Raw genomic sequence first — 19,580 nt, 5'->3', positions numbered from 1 at the left:
CCACAGAAGAGAGATACAGAAGAATACTGATAGTGCTGAGTTTGGGAGACACAGAACCAAATACATCATGAAGTTTGAAGTCTTAGAAAAGTATAAACAGAAATCATGTTTTAAGCAGCTATAGCACACAGAATGCTGCCTCTGAAATGAATCATTTAATTCTCTCTATGCATGTCCTTGTACCTGCTACAAATAAGACAGTTTAAGCAATAATCCAAAGTTTAAAGGAAACTTTTCCCTACTCTTATTCCCAAATACTTTTACCTAAATGCCACCAACCTTTGCTGAATTACAAGTATTCTGATCCCATAAAATACCCTATGTTGGTTTCGTAGCAAATTGTAGAAAATGTTACATTTACTTTGAAATCGTAATGGGGCCCAGATCATATAATCAACAGCCAGAAAAAAAGGAGTCTTAAAGTATTTATGTTCATCTCAAGAAACTGCAGGGGCCAGTGTTGTGGCATTGTGGGCTTAGCCTCTATGGCTAGCCATATGGGCATCAGTTCATGTCCCAGCTGTTCCTCTTCCAATCTAGCTCTCTGCTATGGCCTGAGAAAGCAGCAGAAGAAGGCCAAGTGCTTAGGCACCTACACCCATGTGGGAGACCCAGAAGAAGCTCCTGGCTCCTGGCTCCTGGCTTCAGATGGGAGCTCAACACTGGCCGTTGCAGCCATTTGGGGAATGAACCAGCAGAGGGAAGACCTTTCTCTCTGTTTCCCCCATCTCTGTCTGTAACTCTGCTTCACAAATAAATAAAAATATTTTTTTTGACAGGCAGAGTTAGACAGTGAGAGAGACAGAGAGAAAGGTCTTCCTTTCTGTTGTTTTACCCCCGCAAATGGCCGCTATGGCCGGCGCGCTGCACCAATCCGAAGCCAGGAGCCAGCTGCTTCCTCCTGGTCTCCCATGTGGGTGCAGGGCCCAAGCACTTGGGCCATCCTCCACTGCCCTCCCCGGCCACAGCAGAGAGCTGGACTGGAAGAGGAGCAACCGGGAGAGAATCCGGCGCCCCGACCGGGACTAGAACCCGGTGTACCGGCGCTGCAGGTGGAGGATTATCCTAATAAATAAAAATCTTTAAAAAACTGCACACAGCATACAAGCAAGCAACAGTTAATGAAGGACCAGCGCTCATGTCTACCTATTCTCTGATGTGGAAACTCACTTCCTCTCTTCTCCCAGGAAATACAGGTTCAGCGCAAGACCGTAAACAAATTAATTGGGCTAACAGAACTCTTATGAACATGTATGTGTTTTCTTTTACTAGTACCTCCCACATCCTAAGAATATGCCTCCTTGGGTTCAACAATGGAAACAAGCAGAAACTAAGGTTAAGAGACTCCAGTGGGCAGAGAATTTCAGTATCCGCTGGGCTGCTGTAATTGGAACTTGAGCATGCGATTTAATTTTTGCAGTGATAATGGAAGAGAGGAATGAGGGTTTTCTCACTTGCTGAATAATGCACAGTGAGAACCACACCACCAAAACTGATGCAGAAATGCTTATCTCTTAGGAGTTGACAGCAACATCCCACTCCCATATCAAATGGCCTCTTTGACCTTGTCACTCCTGAGAGTAAAGATGAAAGGGTTCAGGAAAGGGATCACCATGGAAACCAGCAGTGATGCCATCCTGTTGTAATCAGCTGCCTGTGTTTGCTAGGGTTTCACGTAAAGAAACAAGTAGCTGGTTCCAAGACGGTGGAATAGGAACAGGACAGTCCAAATCAAACAAGGCAAAATTAATATTTAAAAAGGGGAGAAACAGGCTGGCACTGTGGCTCACTTGGCTAATCCTCCATCTGTGGCGCCGGCATCCCAGGTTCTAGTCCCGGTTGGGGTGCCGGGTACTAGTCCTGGTTGCTCCTCTTCCAGTCCAGCTCTCTGCTTCTGGCCTGGGAAGGCAGTGGAGGATGGCCCAAGTGCTTGGGCCCCTGCACCCACATGGGAGACCAGGAGGAAGTACCCGGCTCCTGGTTTCAGATCAGCTTAGCCCGGCTGTAGCGGCCATTAAGGGAGTGAACCAACGGAAGGAAGACCTTTCTCTCTGTCTCTCTCTCACTGTCTATAACTCTCTGTCTCTCTTTCTCTCACTGTCCAATTATGCCTGGCCAAAAAAAAAAAAAAGTGTGTGTGGGGGGGAATACAAGCCTAAGATAAAGCCATGGGAAATTTGCAGCAGGAAACCTAGGGAAAACCACAGAGATGGTCCAGGTCCTCACTGAAAGAGCATATAAAAAAAAGGAGGGCCAGCGCCATGCAGTAGGTCAATCCTCCGCCTGCTGCACCGGCATCCCATATGGGCGCCAGTTATAGTCCCAGCTGCTCCACTTCCCATCCAGCTCTCCGCTGTGGCTTGGGAAGGCAGTAGAAGATGGCCCAGGTCCTTGGGCCCCTGCACCCACATGGGAGATCCGGAGGAAGCTCCTGGCTCCTGGCTTGGGATTGGCGCAGCTCCAGCCATTGCGATTACCTGGGGAGTGAACCAACAGATGGAAGACCCTCCTCTCTGTCTGTCCCTCTCACTATCTGTAACTCTCTCAAATAAATAAATAAATAAAATATTAAAAAAAAAACAGAGTGGAGGCTCAGACCTGGGGAAGAAAATGCCTGCCCTGGCAGATCAGGTGAGAGGGGAATCCACGGGCACATGGAGCTGTGGATAGCAGTGGGAGGGAGAGTTTGGTGAACTGCTTTTAAGTTCCACACAAGTAAAAGAATAAATGAGGAGGTGGAGCACCTCCCTCCTCTCCACTCTCCCACCCTGCAGAGACCTGTAGCCTGCTGGGAAAAGCCATTTTGCTCCTTTGTTCGTGTTTTGGACTCAGGCAGGTGGTTGCCACCCCTACCTCCCGTGTGCGAGCCTAGCAATAGCAGGGGTCGCCTCAACCCCCACCCAAACAACAAGGGCCACACAATGCAGCATAATTCCTTCCCCACCACCACCAATGCAAGCTGTACAGCAAGGGGAAGCACCACCTATGGGAAGCTCATGCCCACCCACCACCACGAGGAGTGAGCCAAGATCCAGTAGGCAGGAGCACTGCATAGTCATCCAATACCTACAGACCTATAGCAACTCATAACAGGGGGAACCATGTGCCCAAAAAAGACTCCACAGATCAAAGTTGTAGTTCATTAAGCAGTGGGAATGAGTGCTGAACACACCAGGGACTAACACCAGGGCATTCTGCAGCTGTGAGGAGAAGGGCGGGTCATACACCCTCCTCCATCTGGATAACCAGAGGAGAGCTACAGAGCCCCATGAGGGCCTTACCTTGGATACTTGCTCCACCCAGGCACACCCAGCACACACCTCTTGGTGAGACATCCCACTAAGCCACAAAGACAAAAACCAAGATAAAAGCCACCAGACAATAAAAAAATAAACCTAAACACTATAATATGTCAACTGTAGAAGGTGAAGATGAAGAGACTGAGAATATGCTGGGAATGGAATTCCAAAGATTAATCATCAGATTACTTAGAAGCCATCAGAAGCAAATTCACAAATTAAATGAAAAATTTTCACATGAAATTGATATTAAAAAGAAATCAGATTGAAATGCTAGAAATGAAGAATTCAATAGATCAAATAAAAATGCAGTGGAAATTCTTAACAACAGCGTAGGTGAGGAAAAAGAAAGAACATCTGAACTAGAAAACAAATTTCTGGAAATTTTACAGTTGGATAAAAAAAAAAAAAAGAAGAAAAATTAGAAAACTAAAAAACACTATTAGAGATCTACAAGATTCTATCAAGTGACCTAACATATGGGTCTGAGTCAGGAACTCCCGAAGGCATGAAAAGAGAGAAAGGATTATAAGGCATTTTTAACGAAATAGTAATGGAAAATTTCCTGAATTTGGAGAAAAAAGGGACATCCAAATACAGGAAGAACACAGAACTCCCAATAGACACAACCAGAAAAGATCTTCACCACAACACGTTGCAGTAAAACTCCCCACAATAAAACATGAAGATTCTAAAATGTGTGAGAGAAACACCTGCTCACATTCAGAGGAACTGCAATTAGACTCACAGTGGACTTCTCATCAGAAACCCTGCAGGCTAGGAGAGAATGGCAAGATATATTTCAAGTCTTAAGAGAAAAAAACTGTCAACCCAGAATACAGTACCCTGAAAATCTCTCATTTATGAATGAAGGTGAAATAAAGACCTTCCATAACAAACAGAAAATGAATTTGTAACTACCTGACCAGCTCCAAATAGATGCTCAAGGATGTGGTACACACAGAAACAAAGAAACATGGTCATCACTATGAAAGAAGGAGAAGGCAGAAAATCCCCCAGTAAAAGTACAAAGGAAACCCAAAGTAAAAAAAAAAAAATAGAGAACTATTAATGGAAATATGGCAGGCAAAGACATTACATAACAATAGTCACCCTGAATGTAAATGGCCTCAGCTCTACAGTTAACCAACAGACCGGTTGAATGCATTCAGAAACAAAACCCATTTACTTACTGTCTACAAAAAACACATCTCATCAAGAAAGATGCATGCAGACTGAAAGGGAAAGGATGGAAAAAGATAATCCATGCTAACAGAAACCAAAAAAGAGCTGGTGTAGCCATCCTAATAGCAGACAAAATAAATTTTCACACAAAAACTATTAAAAGCGACAAAGAAGGGCACAAAATAATGATTAAGGGATCACTTCAACAGGAAGATGTGACTATTATAAATGCATATGCATCTAATTACAGGACACCTAGCTATCTAAAAGAAATGTTAATGGATTTAAAGGGAGACACAGGGCCGGCACCATGGCTCAATAGGCTAATCCTCCACCTGCAGCGCCAGCACCTCAGGTACTAGTCCCCATCAGGGCGCCAGATTCTCTCCCGGTTGCTCCTCTTCCAGTTCAGCTCTCTGCTGTGGCCCGGGAGGGCAGTGGAGGATGGCCCAAGTCTTTGGGTCCTGCACCCGCATGGGAGACCAGGAGAAGCACCTGGCTCCTGGCTTCAGATCAGCGTGGTATGCCGACCACAGCACGCCAGCCACAGCGGCCACTGTGGGGTGAACCAATGGAAAAGGAAGACCTTTCTCTCTGTCTCTCGCTCTCACTGTCCACTCTGCCTGTCAAAAAAAAAGGGAGACACAGACTCAAATACAATATAATGGGGGACTTCAATACCCCACTTTTAACAATGGACAGATCAACAAGAACAGAAAATCAGCAAGGAAACACAAGAGTTAATTGACACTATAGGCCAAATGAACCTCACAGATATCAACAGGGCTTTACATCCTACAGCCACAGAATACAGATTCTTCTCACCAGTGCATGGAACTTTCTCAGGATTGACAATATGCTAGGCCATAAAGCAAGTCTCAGAAAATTCAAAAAAAAATCAAAATCATACTATGCATATTCTGTGACCACAATGGAATGAAGCTTGTAATCAACAACTCAGGAACCCCCAGAACATATGCAAACACATGGAGAATGAACGACATGATCCTGAATGAAGAGTGGGTCATAGAAGAAATCAAAAGAGAAATCAAAGTTTCTGGAAATAAATGAAGATGACAATCCAACATATCAAAACTTTAAAAGCAGTGTTAATAGGAAAGTTTATAGCAATCAGAGCCCACATAAAGAAACTAGAAAAGCACCAAATAAATGAGCTATCAATGCATCTCAAGGATCTAGAAAAACAATAGCAAACTAAACCCAAAACTAGTAGGAGAAAAGAAATAATTAAAATTAGAGAAGAAATCAACAAAATTGAAACCAATAAAACAATATAAAAGATCAGCAAAACGAAGAGCTGGTTTTTTGAAAAAATAAATAAAATTGACACACTGTTGGCCCTACTAACCAAAAAAAAAAAAAAAAAAAAGTGGGGGAGACCCAAATGAATAAAATCAGAGATGAAAAAGGAAATGTGAGAGAAGATGGCGGAATAGTGAGGGCGCGCACCGATAGTCCGGGAAAATTTAGTTTAATAAAAGGGGAGTTACGGTAGCCGCAGAAAATAGAACCAAACAAAAAATTGCAGGGGAAACCCTTCTGAATGGAGCAGGCGTGAATCGGAGGACCTACTGGGAGAACAAGGTCACCCACCGCGCGGAAGCCAAGTCGCGGGACCCAGCCGCAGAAGCCCCAGGGTCTGCGCGACAGTGCTCCAAGGAGAGTGCATGCCACACAGACAACTGCGGGGAGATTTGGGACGCTCAGGGCTCCGAGTCCACACATCGGCGCTGGAAGGGGAGGTGAGCTCAATAACCCGAGACATTGGTGGGGAAACGGGGGTCAGAATCTAGAAGGGGGCCGGAAAGTGCAGCAAACTCACTACCGGAAAGAAGGAAAAAAAAAAGCTTCGGGGTTTCTCTTCCCTCTAACCTTGCAAAGGTTACAAGGCCACAAGGCTTGAAGAATTCCCAAGAGACAAAGAGCAGGCCTCCTCTTTGGATTTACATATCAATGGGGGAGAGTTAAGGAACTGAGTCACTACAATTCAGTAGCCTAGGCAACCCAGTGGGAGTCCAGAGGAGCCAAAGACTGGAAGCTAAATACCATCAATTCTGCACAGCCCTGCCCTGCGGTGTTACTTACCCCCTGAATAAATAAAATAAATAAATAAATAAAAAGAGAGAGATTTACCACGCATAACCTGAGGGTGTCACCTTTGCACACCCTTAACCAGGAAGAACCAGGCAGAGCTCTCAGGCCGCACCCATCTCAAGCCTCCAAGGCTCCTCTAACAGCAGGCAGTCCACTTAACACGGACACAGTATAAAAAAAAAAAAAAAAAAAAGAAAAAAAAGAAAAAAAAGCACAGTGACGCAAGAAGAATTAACTATGCCGAGTAACAAACACAGAAATAGAGGGAGCAAGATCAACGATGACACTATGATGCCTCCAAATAAGCAAAACACCCCAAGCCAAGAGTATGAAGATGATGAGATAGAAGAAATGCAAGATACGGATTTCAAAAAATTTATGATAAGAACATTTAGAAGTTTTCAAAAGCAAATCCTTGAACTACAGAAATCCTTAATGGACAAGATTGAAAATCTTTCTTGTGAAAATGAAATTTTAAGGAAGAGTCAAAATGAAACTCAGAAACTAGTAGAACAGGAAAGTGTAATAGTCAAGAGAAATCAAAATGAAATGAAGAGCTCAATAGATCAAATGACAAACACATTAGAAAGCCTTAAAAACAGAATGGGTGAAGCAGAAGAGAGAATATCGGACTTAGAAGATAGAGCACAGGAAAACATACAGTCAAACCAAAGAAAAGAAGAGGAAATTAGAAACCTAAAAAATATTGTTGGGAATCTACAGGATACTATTAAAAAAACCAACATTCGAGTTCTAGGAGTTCCTGAAGGCATGGAGAGAGAGAAAGGATTGGAAGGCCTTTTTAGTGAGATACTAGCAGAGAACTTTCCAGGTTTGGAGAAGGACAGAGATATCCTAGTACAGGAAGCTCATAGAACCCCCAGTAAACATGACCAAAAGAGATCCTCACCACGACACGTGGTAATTAAACTTACCACAGTGAAACATAAAGAAAAGATCCTAAAATGTGCAAGAGAGAAACGTCAGATTACTCTCAGAGGATCTCCAATCAGACTCATAGCTGACTTCTCATCAGAAACCCTACAAGCTAGGAGGGAATGGCGAGACATAGCACAGGTGCTAAGAGAGAAAAATTGCCAGCCCAGAATATTATATCCTGCCAAGCTCTCATTTGTGAATGAAGGTGAAATAAAGACCTTTCATAGCAAACAGAAATTGAAAGACTTTGTGGCCACTCGTCCGGCCCTGCAAAAGATACTTAAAGATGTGCTACACTCAGAAACACAGAAACACGGCCATCAATATGAAAGAAGGGAAAGGAAGAACACCTACCAGTAAAAGAGCATGGGAAGCTCAAAGCATATACTAGAAAATATTTCCGGGAAAATGGCAGGGCAAAGTCACTACGTATCAATTGTCACATTGAACATTAATGGTCTGAATTCCTCAGTTAAAAGACACCGTTTGGCTGACTGGCTCACAGAACACAACCCAACTATTTGTTGCCTACAAGAAACACATCTCTCTAACAAAGAGGCATGCAGACTGAAAGTGAAAGGTTGGAAAAAGATATTCCATGCCAACAGAAACCAAAAAAAAGCAGGTGTAGCCATATTAATATCAGACAAAATAAACTTTAATACAAAAACTGTTAAGAGAGACAAAGAGGGACACTATATAATGATTAAGGGTTCAATTCAACAGGAAGATGTAACTATTATAAATGTATATGCACCTAATTACAGGGCACCGGTCTATTTAAAAGATATGTTAAGGGACTTAAAGGGAGATTTAGATTCCAATACAATAGTACTGGGGGACTTCAATACTCCACTCTCAGAAATAGACAGATCATCCGGACAGAAGATCAACAAGGAAACAGCAGATTTAATTGACACTATTGCCCAAATGGATCTAACAGATATATACAGAACTTTCAACCCTACATCTACAGACTTCACATTCTTCTCAGCAGCGCATGGAACCTTCTCTAGGATTGATCACATACTAGGCCATAAAGCAAGTCTCAGCAAATTTAAAAGAATTAGAATCATACCATGCAGCTTCTCAGACCACAGCGGGATGAAGCTGGAAATTAGCAACTCAGGAAACCCCAGAAAGTATGCAAACACATGGAGACTGAACAACATGCTCCTGAATGAACACTGGGTCATTCAAGAAATCAAAAGAGAAATCAAAAACTTTCTGGAAGTAAATGAAGACAACAACACAACATATCAAAACTTATGGGATACAGCAAAAGCAGTATTGAGAGGCAAATTTATAGCAATAGGTGCCTATATCAAGAAATTGGAAAGGTACCAAATAAATGAGCTTTCAGCGCACCTCAAGGACCTAGAAAAACTGCAGCAAACCAAACCCAAATCTAGTAGGAGAAGAGAAATAATTAAAACCAGAGAAGAAATTAACAGGATTGAATCCAAAAAAACATTACAAAAAATCAGCCAAGCGAGAAGCTGGTTTTTTGAAAAAATTAACAAAATTGACACCCCATTGGCCCAACTAACTAAAAAAAGAAGAGAAAAGACCCAAATCAATAAAATCAGAGATGAAAAAGGAAACGTAACAACAGACACCACAGAAATAAAAAGAATCATCAGAAATTACTACAAGGACCTGTATGCCAGCAAACAGGAAAACCTATCAGAAATGGATAGATTCCTGGACACATGCAATCTACCAAAATTGAACCATGAAGACATCGAAAACCTAAATAGACCCATAACTGAAACAGAAATTGAAACAGTAATAAAGGCCCTCCCAACAAAGAAAAGCCCAGGACCAGATGGATTCACTGCTGAATTCTACCAGACATTTAAAGAAGAACTAATCCCATTTCTTCTCAAACTATTCAGAACAATCGAAGAAGAGGGAATCCTCCCAAATTCTTTCTATGAAGCCAGCATCACCTTAATCCCTAAGCCAGAGAAAGATGCAGCACTGAAAGAAAATTACAGACCAATATCCCTGATGAACATAGATGCAAAAATCCTCAATAAAATTCTGGCCAATAGAATACAACAACACATCAGGAAAATCATCAACCCAGACCAAGTGGGATTCATCCCTGGTATGCAGGGATGGTTCAACATTCGCAAATCAATCAATGTGATTCACCACATTAACAGACTGCAGAAGAAAAACTATATGATTATCTCAATTGATGCAGAGAAAGCATTTGATAAAATTCAACACCCTTTCATGATGAAAACTCTAAGCAAATTGGGTATAGAAGGAACATTCCTCAATATAATCAAAGCAATTTATAAAAAACCCACAGCCAGCATCCTACTGAATGGGGAAAAGTTGGAAGCATTTCCACTGAAATCTGGCACCAGGCAGGGATGCCCACTCTCACCACTGCTATTTAACATAGTTCTGGAAGTTTTAGCCAGAGCCATCAGACAAGAAAAAGAAATCAAAGGAATACAAATCAAGAAGGAAGAAGTCAAACTATCCCTCTTTGCAGACGATATGATTCTGTACTTAGAGGATCCAAAGAACTCTACTAAGAGACTATTGGAACTCATAGAGGAGTTTGGCAAAGTGGCAGGATATAAAATCAATGCACAAAAATCAACAGCCTTTGCATACACAAGTAATGCCATGACTGAGAAAGAACTGCTAAGATCAATCCCATTCACAATAGCTACAAAAACAATCAAATACCTTGGAATAAACTTAACCAAGGTCGTTAAAGATCTCTACGATGAAAATTACAAAACCTTAAAGAAAGAAATAGAAGAGGATACCAAAAAATGGAAAAATCTTCCATGCTCATGGATTGGAAGAATCAACATCATCAAAATGTCCATTCTCCCAAAAGCAATTTATAGATTCAATGCAATCCCAATCAAGATACCAAAGACATTCTTCGCAGATCTAGAAAAAATGATGCTGAAATTCATATGGAGGCACAAGAGACCTCGAATAGCTAAAGCAATCTTGTACAACAAAAACAAAGCCGGAGGCATCACAATACCAGATTTCAGGACATACTACAGGGCAGTTGTAATCAAAACAGCATGGTACTGGTACAGAAACAGATGGATAGACCAATGGAACAGAATTGAAACACCAGAAATCAACCCAAACATCTACAGCCAACTTATATTTGATCAAGGATCTCAAACTAATTCCTGGAGCAAGGACAGTCTATTCAATAAGTGGTGCTGGGAAAACTGGATTTCCACGTGCAGAAGCATGAAGCAAGACCCCTACCTTACACCTTACACAAAAATCCACTCAACGTGGATTAAAGACCTAAATCTACGTCCTGACACCATTAAGTTATTAGAGAACATTGGAGAAACCCTTCAAGATATTGGCACAGGCAAAGAATTTCTGGAAAAGACCCGGGAGGCACAGACAGTCAAAGCCAAAATCAACTATTGGGATTGCATCAAATTGAGAAGTTTCTGTACTGCAAAAGAAACAGTCAGGAGAGTGAAGAGACAACCGACAGAATGGGAAAAAATATTTGCAAACTATGCAACAGATAAAGGGTTAATAACCAGAATCTACAAAGAGATCAAGAAACTCCACAAAAACAAAACCAACAACCCACTTAAGAGATGGGCCAAGGACTTCAATAGACATTTTTCAAAAGAGGAAATCCAAATGGCCAACAGGCACATGAAAAAATGTTCAAGGTCACTAGCAATCAGGGAAATGCAAATCAAAAGCACAATGAGGTTTCACCTCACCCCGGTTAGAATGGCTCACATACAGAAATCTACCAACAACAGATGCTGGCGAGGATGTGGGGAAAAAGGGACACTAACCCACTGTTGGTGGGAATGCAAACTGGTCAAGCCACTATGGAAATCAGTCTGGAGATTCCTCAGAAACCTGAACATAACCCTACCGTTCGACCCAGCCATCCCACTCCTTGGAATTTACCCAAAGGAGTTTAAATTGATAAAGAAAAAAGCGATCTGCACCCTAATGTTTATTGCAGCACAATTCACAATAGCCAAGACCTGGAACCAACCTAAATGCCCATCAATGGTAGACTGGATAAAGAAATTATGGGATATGTATTCTTTAGAATACTATACTGCAGTAAGAAACAACGAAATCCAGTCATTTGCAACAAAATGGAGGAATCTGGAACACATCATGCTGAGTGAAGTAAGCCAGTCCCAAAGGGACAAATACCATATGTTCTCCCTGATCGGTGACAACTGACTGAACACCAAAAAGGAAACCTCCTGAAGTGAAATGGACACTATGAGAAATGGTGACTTGATCAGCATAGCCCTGACTGCTAATGGACACTTTAATACATTATCCCTCATAGTATTTTTTTTTTGTCTGTTCTACTTAATATGACTGGTTTAATTCTGTAATTATCACACAGTTATTCTTAAGTGTTGAAAATTAACTGAAATGTGATCCCTGTTAAACATAAAAGTGGGAATAAGAGAGGGAAGAGATGTATAATTTGGGGCATGCTCGGGCTGACTTGCCCCAATTGGTAGAGTTGGAAACATACCAGGGGATTCCAATTCAATCCCATCAAGGTGGCATGCGCCAATGCCATCTCACTATTCCAAGTGATCAATTTCAGTTCACAATTGATCATAATGAAAGGACTAAGAGTCAAAGGGAGCACATAAACAAGTCTAGTATCTGCTAACACTAACCGATAGAATAAATAAAGGGGAGAGTGATCCAACATGGGAAGTGAGATACTCAGCAGACTCATAGAATGGCGGATGTCCTAAATAGCACTCTGGCCTCAGAATCAGCCCTAAAGGCACTCGGATCTGGCTGAAAAGCCCATGAGAGTATTTCAGGCATGGAAAGCCAAGACACTCTGGCAAAAAGATCTCTGTGAGTGAGATCCCAGTGGAAAGAACAGGTCTTCAAAGAAGGAGGTACCTTTCTCTGAAGGGAGGAGAGAACCTCCACTTTGACTATGACCTTGTCTAAACAAGATAAGAGTCGGAGAACTCAAGGGGCTTCCATAGCCTTGGAAACTCATGACTGGTGCATAGGGAGATTACTGATGCCATAAACAGGAGTGTCAATTGGTAAAGTCAACAACAGGAGTCACTGTGCACTTACTCCTCATGTAGGATCTCTGTCCTTAATGTGCTGTACACTGAGGCTTAATGCTATAACGAGTACTCAAACAGTATATTTCACTTTGTGTTTCTATGGGGGTGCAAACGATTGAAATCTTTACTTAATGTACACTAAACTGATCTTCTGTTAAAAAAAAAAAAAAAGAAACTATCAATTCCCAACTTGACTCTCACTGGGATTAAACATGACAATAGGTCTGATCTGATTTCATCATCATTTAAAAAAAATTCATCTATTATTTTTCACTTTATGTTTCTGTGTGGGAACAAACTGTTGAAATCCTTACTTAAGGTATACTAAGCTGATCTTCTGTATACTAAGATAATCGAAAATGAATCTTGATGTGAATGGAAGGGGAGAGGGAGTGGGAAAGGGGAGGGTGGTGGGTGGGAGGGACTGTATGGGGAGGAAAGCCATTGTAACCCATGAGTCGTACTTTGGAAATTTATATTCATTAAATAAAAGATAAAAAAAAAAAAAAAAAAAAAAAAAAAAAAAGGAAATGTAACAACAGACACCACAGAAATAAAAAGAATAATCAGAAATTACTACAAACTGGAAAATGTAGCAGAAATGGATAGGTTCCTGGACACACATGATCTACCTAAATTGAGCCATGAAGATAGAAAACCTAAACAGACCAATAAAGAACGTGCATTAGTCATAAAGACCCTCCAAACAAGGAAATGCCCAGGACAGGATGGCTTTACTGCTGAATTCTACCAAAAATTTAAATAAGAACTAACTCCAATATTTCTCAAGCTATTCAAGACAATGAAAAGGGAAAGAATCCTCCCAAATTCTTTCTACAAAGCCAGCATCACCGTAATTCCTAAACTCGAAAAAGATAAAACAGAGAAAGAGAACTAAAGACCAAACTCTCTGATGAATATAGATGCAAAAATCCTCAACAAACTACTAGCCCATTGAATCCAACAACACATCAGAAAGCTCATTCACCCAGACCAGCGGGATTTATTTCTGGTATGAAGGAATGGTTCAACATTCACAAATCAATGTGATACATCACATTACAAATTGAAGAATAAAAACCATATGATTATTTCAATAGATGCAGAGAAAACATTTGACAAAATACAATATCCTTTCATGATGAAAACTCTAAGCAAATCGGAAATAGAAGGAACATTTCTCAACACAATTAAGGCAATTTATGACAAACCCATTGCCAATTTCCTATTGAATGGGACAAAGTTGGAAGCAATCCCACTGAGATCTGGGACCAGACAAGGGGGCCCACTGTCACCACTGCTTTTCCATATAATCCTGGAACTTTTATCCAGAGCCATCAGGCAATAAAAAAAATCAAAGGGATACAAATTGGGAAGGCGGAACTCAAAATATTCCTACTTGCAGATGACATGATCCTATACACAGGGGATCCAAAAGACTCCACTCAGAAACTATTGGATGTCATAGATGAGTTTGGAAATGTAGCAGGATATAAAATCAACACACAAAAATTAACAGCCTTTGTATATGCAGACAATGCCATGGCTAAAAATAAGCTTCTAAGATCAATACCATTCATATTAGCTACCAAAAAATCAAATACCTTGGAATAAATTTAACCAAGGATGTCAAATATCTCTATGATGAGAATTATAAAACATTAAAGAAATAGAAGATACAAAAAATGGAAAATCTTTTTGTTCATGTATTGAAAGAATCAAAATGTCCACACTAATGAAAGCAATTTACAGATTATATGTGCTACTAATCAAAATACCAAAGACAATCTTCTCAGATATAGAAAAATGATATTGAAATTTATATGAAAACATAGGAGACCCTAAATAGCTAAAGAAATCTTATACAACAAAAACAAAGCCAAGATTTCACAATACCAGATTTCAAGACATACTACAGGGCAGTTACAATCAAACAGCCTGGTACTGGTACAAAAACAGATGGATAGACCAGTGGAACAGAATAGAAACACCCAAAATCAAACCAACCATCTACAACCAACTTATCTTTGACAAATGTGCTAAAACCAATCCCTTGAGCAAGGACAATCTCTTAAACAAATGGTACTGGGAAAACTGGATTTTCACATGCAGAAGTATGAAGAAGACCCCTGCCTGACACCTTTCACCAAAATCTACTCAAAATAGACTAAAGACCTAAATCTATGACCTTACACCTTCAACTTATTAGAGAACATTGGGGAAACCCTATAAGACTTAGGTATAGGCAAAGTGTTCTTGGAAAAACCCCAGAGGCACAGGCAATCAAAGCCCAAATTGACAAATGGGATTACATAAAACTGAGAAGCTTCTGTACTGCAAAGAAATAACCAGCAGAATCAGAGAAAATATTCACTAACTATACAACTGATAAAGGATTAATAACCAGAATATACAGAGAGATCAAGAAACTCAACCAAAAAAAACAAACAATTTGGTTAAGAATTGGCAAATGAGTTAAATAGACATTTTTCAAAAGAGGAAACCCAAATGGCCAGCAGACACATGAAAAAATGCTCAGGATCACCAGCAATCAGAGAAATACAGATCAAAACCACAATGAGGTTTCACCTCACCCCTGTTAGAATGGCTCACATACACAAATCAACAAACATCAAATGCTGGTGAGGATGTGGGGAAAAGGTACTCTAATCCATTGTTGTTGAGAATTTAAATTGGTAAAGGCAAAATGGAAGACAGTGTGGAGATATCTCAGAGGTCTGAATATATACCAACCACATAACCCAGCCATCCCACTCCTGGGAATCTACCCAAGGGAAATGAAAACAGCATATGAAAGAGCTATCTGTACCTCCATATTTATTGCAGCTCAACTCACAAGCACAAAGACATGGAATTAACACAAAGGCCCATCAACTAAAGAAATTATGGGATATGTACACCATGGAATACTCACAGCAATAAAAAAATGAAGTCCGGTCATTTACAACAAAATGGATGAAACTGGAAAACATCATATGTAGTGAAACAAGCCAGTTCAAAAGCACAAATTCTATATGTTCTTCTTGACTTGTGATAACTAACAGAGCACCTAACAGGCATTATATAGAAATAAAATTGACTTTTAAGAAGCAATGATTTTGAATTTTTTTATTTTAAAGTTTTTATTTAATGAATCCATTTTTCAAAGGTACAACTTTAGAAATAAAGTGGTTCTTTCCCTCAAACCCAGCCTCCCACCCTGACTCCCATCCTACCTCCCTCTCTCTCTCCCATCGCCTTCTTCATTATGGTTCATTTTTAGTTTCATTTTATATACAGAGGACTAACTCTATGTTGAGCACTGATTTCAACAGTTTGCATCCCCTCACATACATACAACATATACAGTACAGTTTGAGAACAAGATTTGCAGTTAATTCTCATAGTATAACTCATTAAGGACAGAAGTCCTACATGGGGAGTAAATGCACAGTGACTTCTGTTATTACTTTAACAATTAACACTCTTATTTATGATGTCAGTGATCACCCAAGGCTCTTGCTATGGGCTGCCAAGGCTATGGAAGCCTTTTGTGACCATAGACACCATCAGTATTTGTACACAGGCATAAGCAAAGTAGATGTTCTCTCTTCCCTTCAGAGAAAAGTACATCCTTCTTTGATGGCCCCTTCTTTCCACTGAGGTCTCTCAGAGATCCTTCATGTAGGATATGTTTTGCCAGAGTCTTGGATTTCCATGCCTGAAATGCTCTCACAGGCCTTTCAGCCAGACCAGGAAGCCTTAAGGATTGATTCTGAGGTAAGAGTGTTATTTACAGTGAATGTAACTCTAGGAGTTTGCTGTGTGGACTGGAGAATCAATGATTTTAAACAATCCTTCACTTGAATATTGAGGAACAGCTTTTGATTCTATACTTTTATCTTTTTTCCTTCATAATATTTTTCTTATCTTTTTTCTTTCATATAAATATTGAACTCTTTACTTAACATAGAGTTAACCATATATGTACAAAGGTAATTGAAAATAGATATTAGTAAAGAATGAGAATAAGAAAAGGAAGAGGAAGGGGGTGGGAGTGGGGGTGGGAGAGTGGGCACAGTGGGAAGAATTATCAAGATACTAAAGCTGCAATTGTGAAATGTATGAATTTTGTAACTGCAAAGCAGCATAGTCCTGCTTAGATTCCTACGGACTTACTTCTAAGGGTACAGCTTAACAACTTGCCATAGGACCCAAATTCCCTTAAGCTGGCTGGTAAAAATAGCAGCTGAAGTGTTATAAAGATCAAATAGATAGGATTAAGTGGTAAAGTGACCATATAGATAGGATCAAGTGTTAAAATGATCATATAAATAGGACTAAGTGTTTGGAAACAATGATAGACAACTAAAAAGGAGTGAAGGCTCCAACATGGGAAGCAGTACATACAGAAGACTCATAGAATGACAATTGCATTAAGCATTAAGTAACACTCTGTCCTCAGAATCAGCCTTGGGGCCAGTGCCATGGCTCACTTGGTCAATCCTCCGCCTGCGGACCTGGCATCCCATATGGGTGCCAGGTTCTAGTCCTGGTTGCTCCCCTTCCAGTCCAGCTCTCTGCTTTGGCCCGGAAAGGAAGTGGAGGATGGCCCAGGTGCTTGGGCCCCTGCACCCACATGGGAGACCAGGAGGAAGCACCTGGCTCCTGGCTTCAGATTGGTGTAGCTCCAGCTGTAGCGGCCATTTGGGGGGGAGGGTGAACCAATGGAAGGAAGACCTTTCTCTCTCTAACTCTGTCAAAAAATAAATAAATAAATAAAAAAGAATCAGTCCTTGAGGCATTCTGGTCTGAAAAGTCCAGGGGGAGCATTTTAGGCATGGAATGCCAAGACACTCTGGCAACAAACGTCCTACATAAAGGACCCCTGTGGGTGAGACCCCAGTTGAAAGAAGTGGCCACCAAAGAAGGATGTACTTTTCTCTGAAGGGAGGAGAGAACTTCTACTTTGCTTATGGCCTTTTCTAAATACTGTAGGAATCTGTGGACCCAAAAGGCTTCCATAGCCTAGGCAGCTCACGTCAAGAGCCTTGGGTTATCACTGATGTCATCTATAGGAGTGTTATTTGTTAAATAAACAAGAATCACTGTGCACTAATTTCCAATGCAGGACCTCTGTCCCCAAAGAGTTGTATCATGAGACATAATAGTAAAATCTGTTCTCAAAAATCACTTCCTTTTACTGTATTAAATGGATGATATTATTATGTCTCTAAGTTATAGTTATGTCTAAGAACTTGCAAAAGATGTATCATCCTTGGGTTCTTCTTTAAAGACAATTAGGTTTCTAAAAAGAAAGAAGGGGGAGGAAGGAAGGGAAAAGAGGTAGGGGAGAGCAAAATCACCTTCAAGAAGCAATGACATAGAACAGCCCTGTCTAGACTGTTGAGGAACAGTTGGAACAGTTCTCTTAGTTATTTTTATTACATTCTTTCTCTTTTTTTCTTTTTCTTTTTCTTTTTCTGTCTCAAACTAAATAGGAGATGGAGGAGAAAGGAGGGGGAGAATGGGTGGAGGGCAGGTATGGTGGGAAGAATTACTATGTTCCTAATGTTTTATTTTTGAGATACAAACAAATAAACAAAAAAGAAACAAGTAACTGTCGTAGCCAATCACAACAAAGGTGAAGTGGGAGGCACACGTGGAGAAGGCTTTCTTCTGGCCAGAGGCTCAGGTGATCTTGAGGATGGTGGGAGTGATATAGGTGTAGGAGACAGTGAGATCACACAATCAATGATAATGGAAACAGCCCTTAAGAAAACAATAAACTCTGTAAAAAGAGTGTCATCACAGGATAGTTTGAGTAACTGCCCCCGATCATAGTAAAAGTGGTCTAACAGATTTGATTTGCAGAAGGTAAATTGAAATGTGGCATAGACTGACCAGAATCCAGAGAGAACCCCAAATGTCCATGATGCAATGACCGCCCAGATGCAGCTACAGCTGTTAATAATTATGTAGTTATCTCAAGGAGTTACAGATAGACACACAACACTTTTCGGTCATTGCTCCAAGTAGTCTGAACTCTGTGGTCCCCCAAAAAAGGTAGAGGAAGAGCTGGACAATACATCCAGCCAAAGATATTGTCTATGTGCCAGGGAGCAGCAATCCCCACAGCATCACAGGGATGATTATGGTTTTGACAAGGATCTCCAGGACAGAGAGGTTGTTGAGGAAAACATACCAGAGGAATTCAGGTGATGATCAACACAGACAATGATGATGATGACCCTGCTGCCCATTAATGTCACTGAATAGAAGAACAGGAACCAAGTGAAAAGAGCTTGATGGAGTTCATGGGATGCAGGGAAGCCTAGAAGGCAGAACTCAGTGGCACCTAAATGACTGTCCATTATCAAGTCCTGCTCTGCTTCTTGTGAAACTTAGAGACCAAAGGAGAGTTACTCCCAAGAGAGAAGAAAGATTGGAATGTGGAACCATTTCCAACCTGATGTTCAGGCAGTATGATATGCCCCTGCCACCATGCTGTACACATGCCAGAGCTAAATGATTTCACCTCAAGTCCCATGCATAGCCCTAGGAGGAGATGGTACCTGGCACAGACTCAAACGCATTAGCTACCAGGGATATCTGGTTCCCTATCTCTCCATTTAACCTATTACTCAGATATTACCTCTTCAAAGGACTCTTGCCAACTACCCCTGGAACAGAAAAGGCACACTAGTTACTACACTTCAATTTTCTTCATAGCATTTGTCATATCTGATATCATATGCTTAACTGTTTATTTTATGCCTTCATTTATGTTTAAAAAATTATAGCCAGGGCAGAACCATTTAAAACACCTAACCTGTGGCATGTATGTTCAAGGGGAGTACAGATGCTATCCCATACACATGACAATAAGTAAGGCATGTAAGATATTGGTTTATTGATCATGTCCTGGAGGAAA

General features: G+C 40.8%; 1 protein-coding gene across 1 annotated transcript; it reads right to left on the bottom strand.

The window, feature by feature from the left end:
* Window positions 1-1,546: 1,546 nt before the first annotated feature.
* Window positions 1,547-19,020, bottom strand: OR9A2 (olfactory receptor family 9 subfamily A member 2). Its single transcript, XM_051849005.3, is given in 6 exon segments — window positions 1,547-1,687; window positions 2,955-2,959; window positions 18,268-18,387; window positions 18,390-18,630; window positions 18,632-18,855; window positions 18,858-19,020. Coding segments are annotated over 6 exon segments (894 nt in total).
* Between the last annotated feature and the right edge of the window lie 560 nt (window positions 19,021-19,580).

Source organism: Oryctolagus cuniculus, chromosome 3 (assembly GCF_051225735.1).
Source record: "Oryctolagus cuniculus isolate XC-2025 breed Fujian yellow rabbit chromosome 3, ASM5122573v1, whole genome shotgun sequence".
In the NCBI taxonomy this organism is placed as follows: domain Eukaryota; kingdom Metazoa; phylum Chordata; class Mammalia; order Lagomorpha; family Leporidae; genus Oryctolagus; species Oryctolagus cuniculus.
Note: the sequence above shows the minus strand (reverse complement) of the source record. Positions and strands in the feature narration are given on the sequence as shown.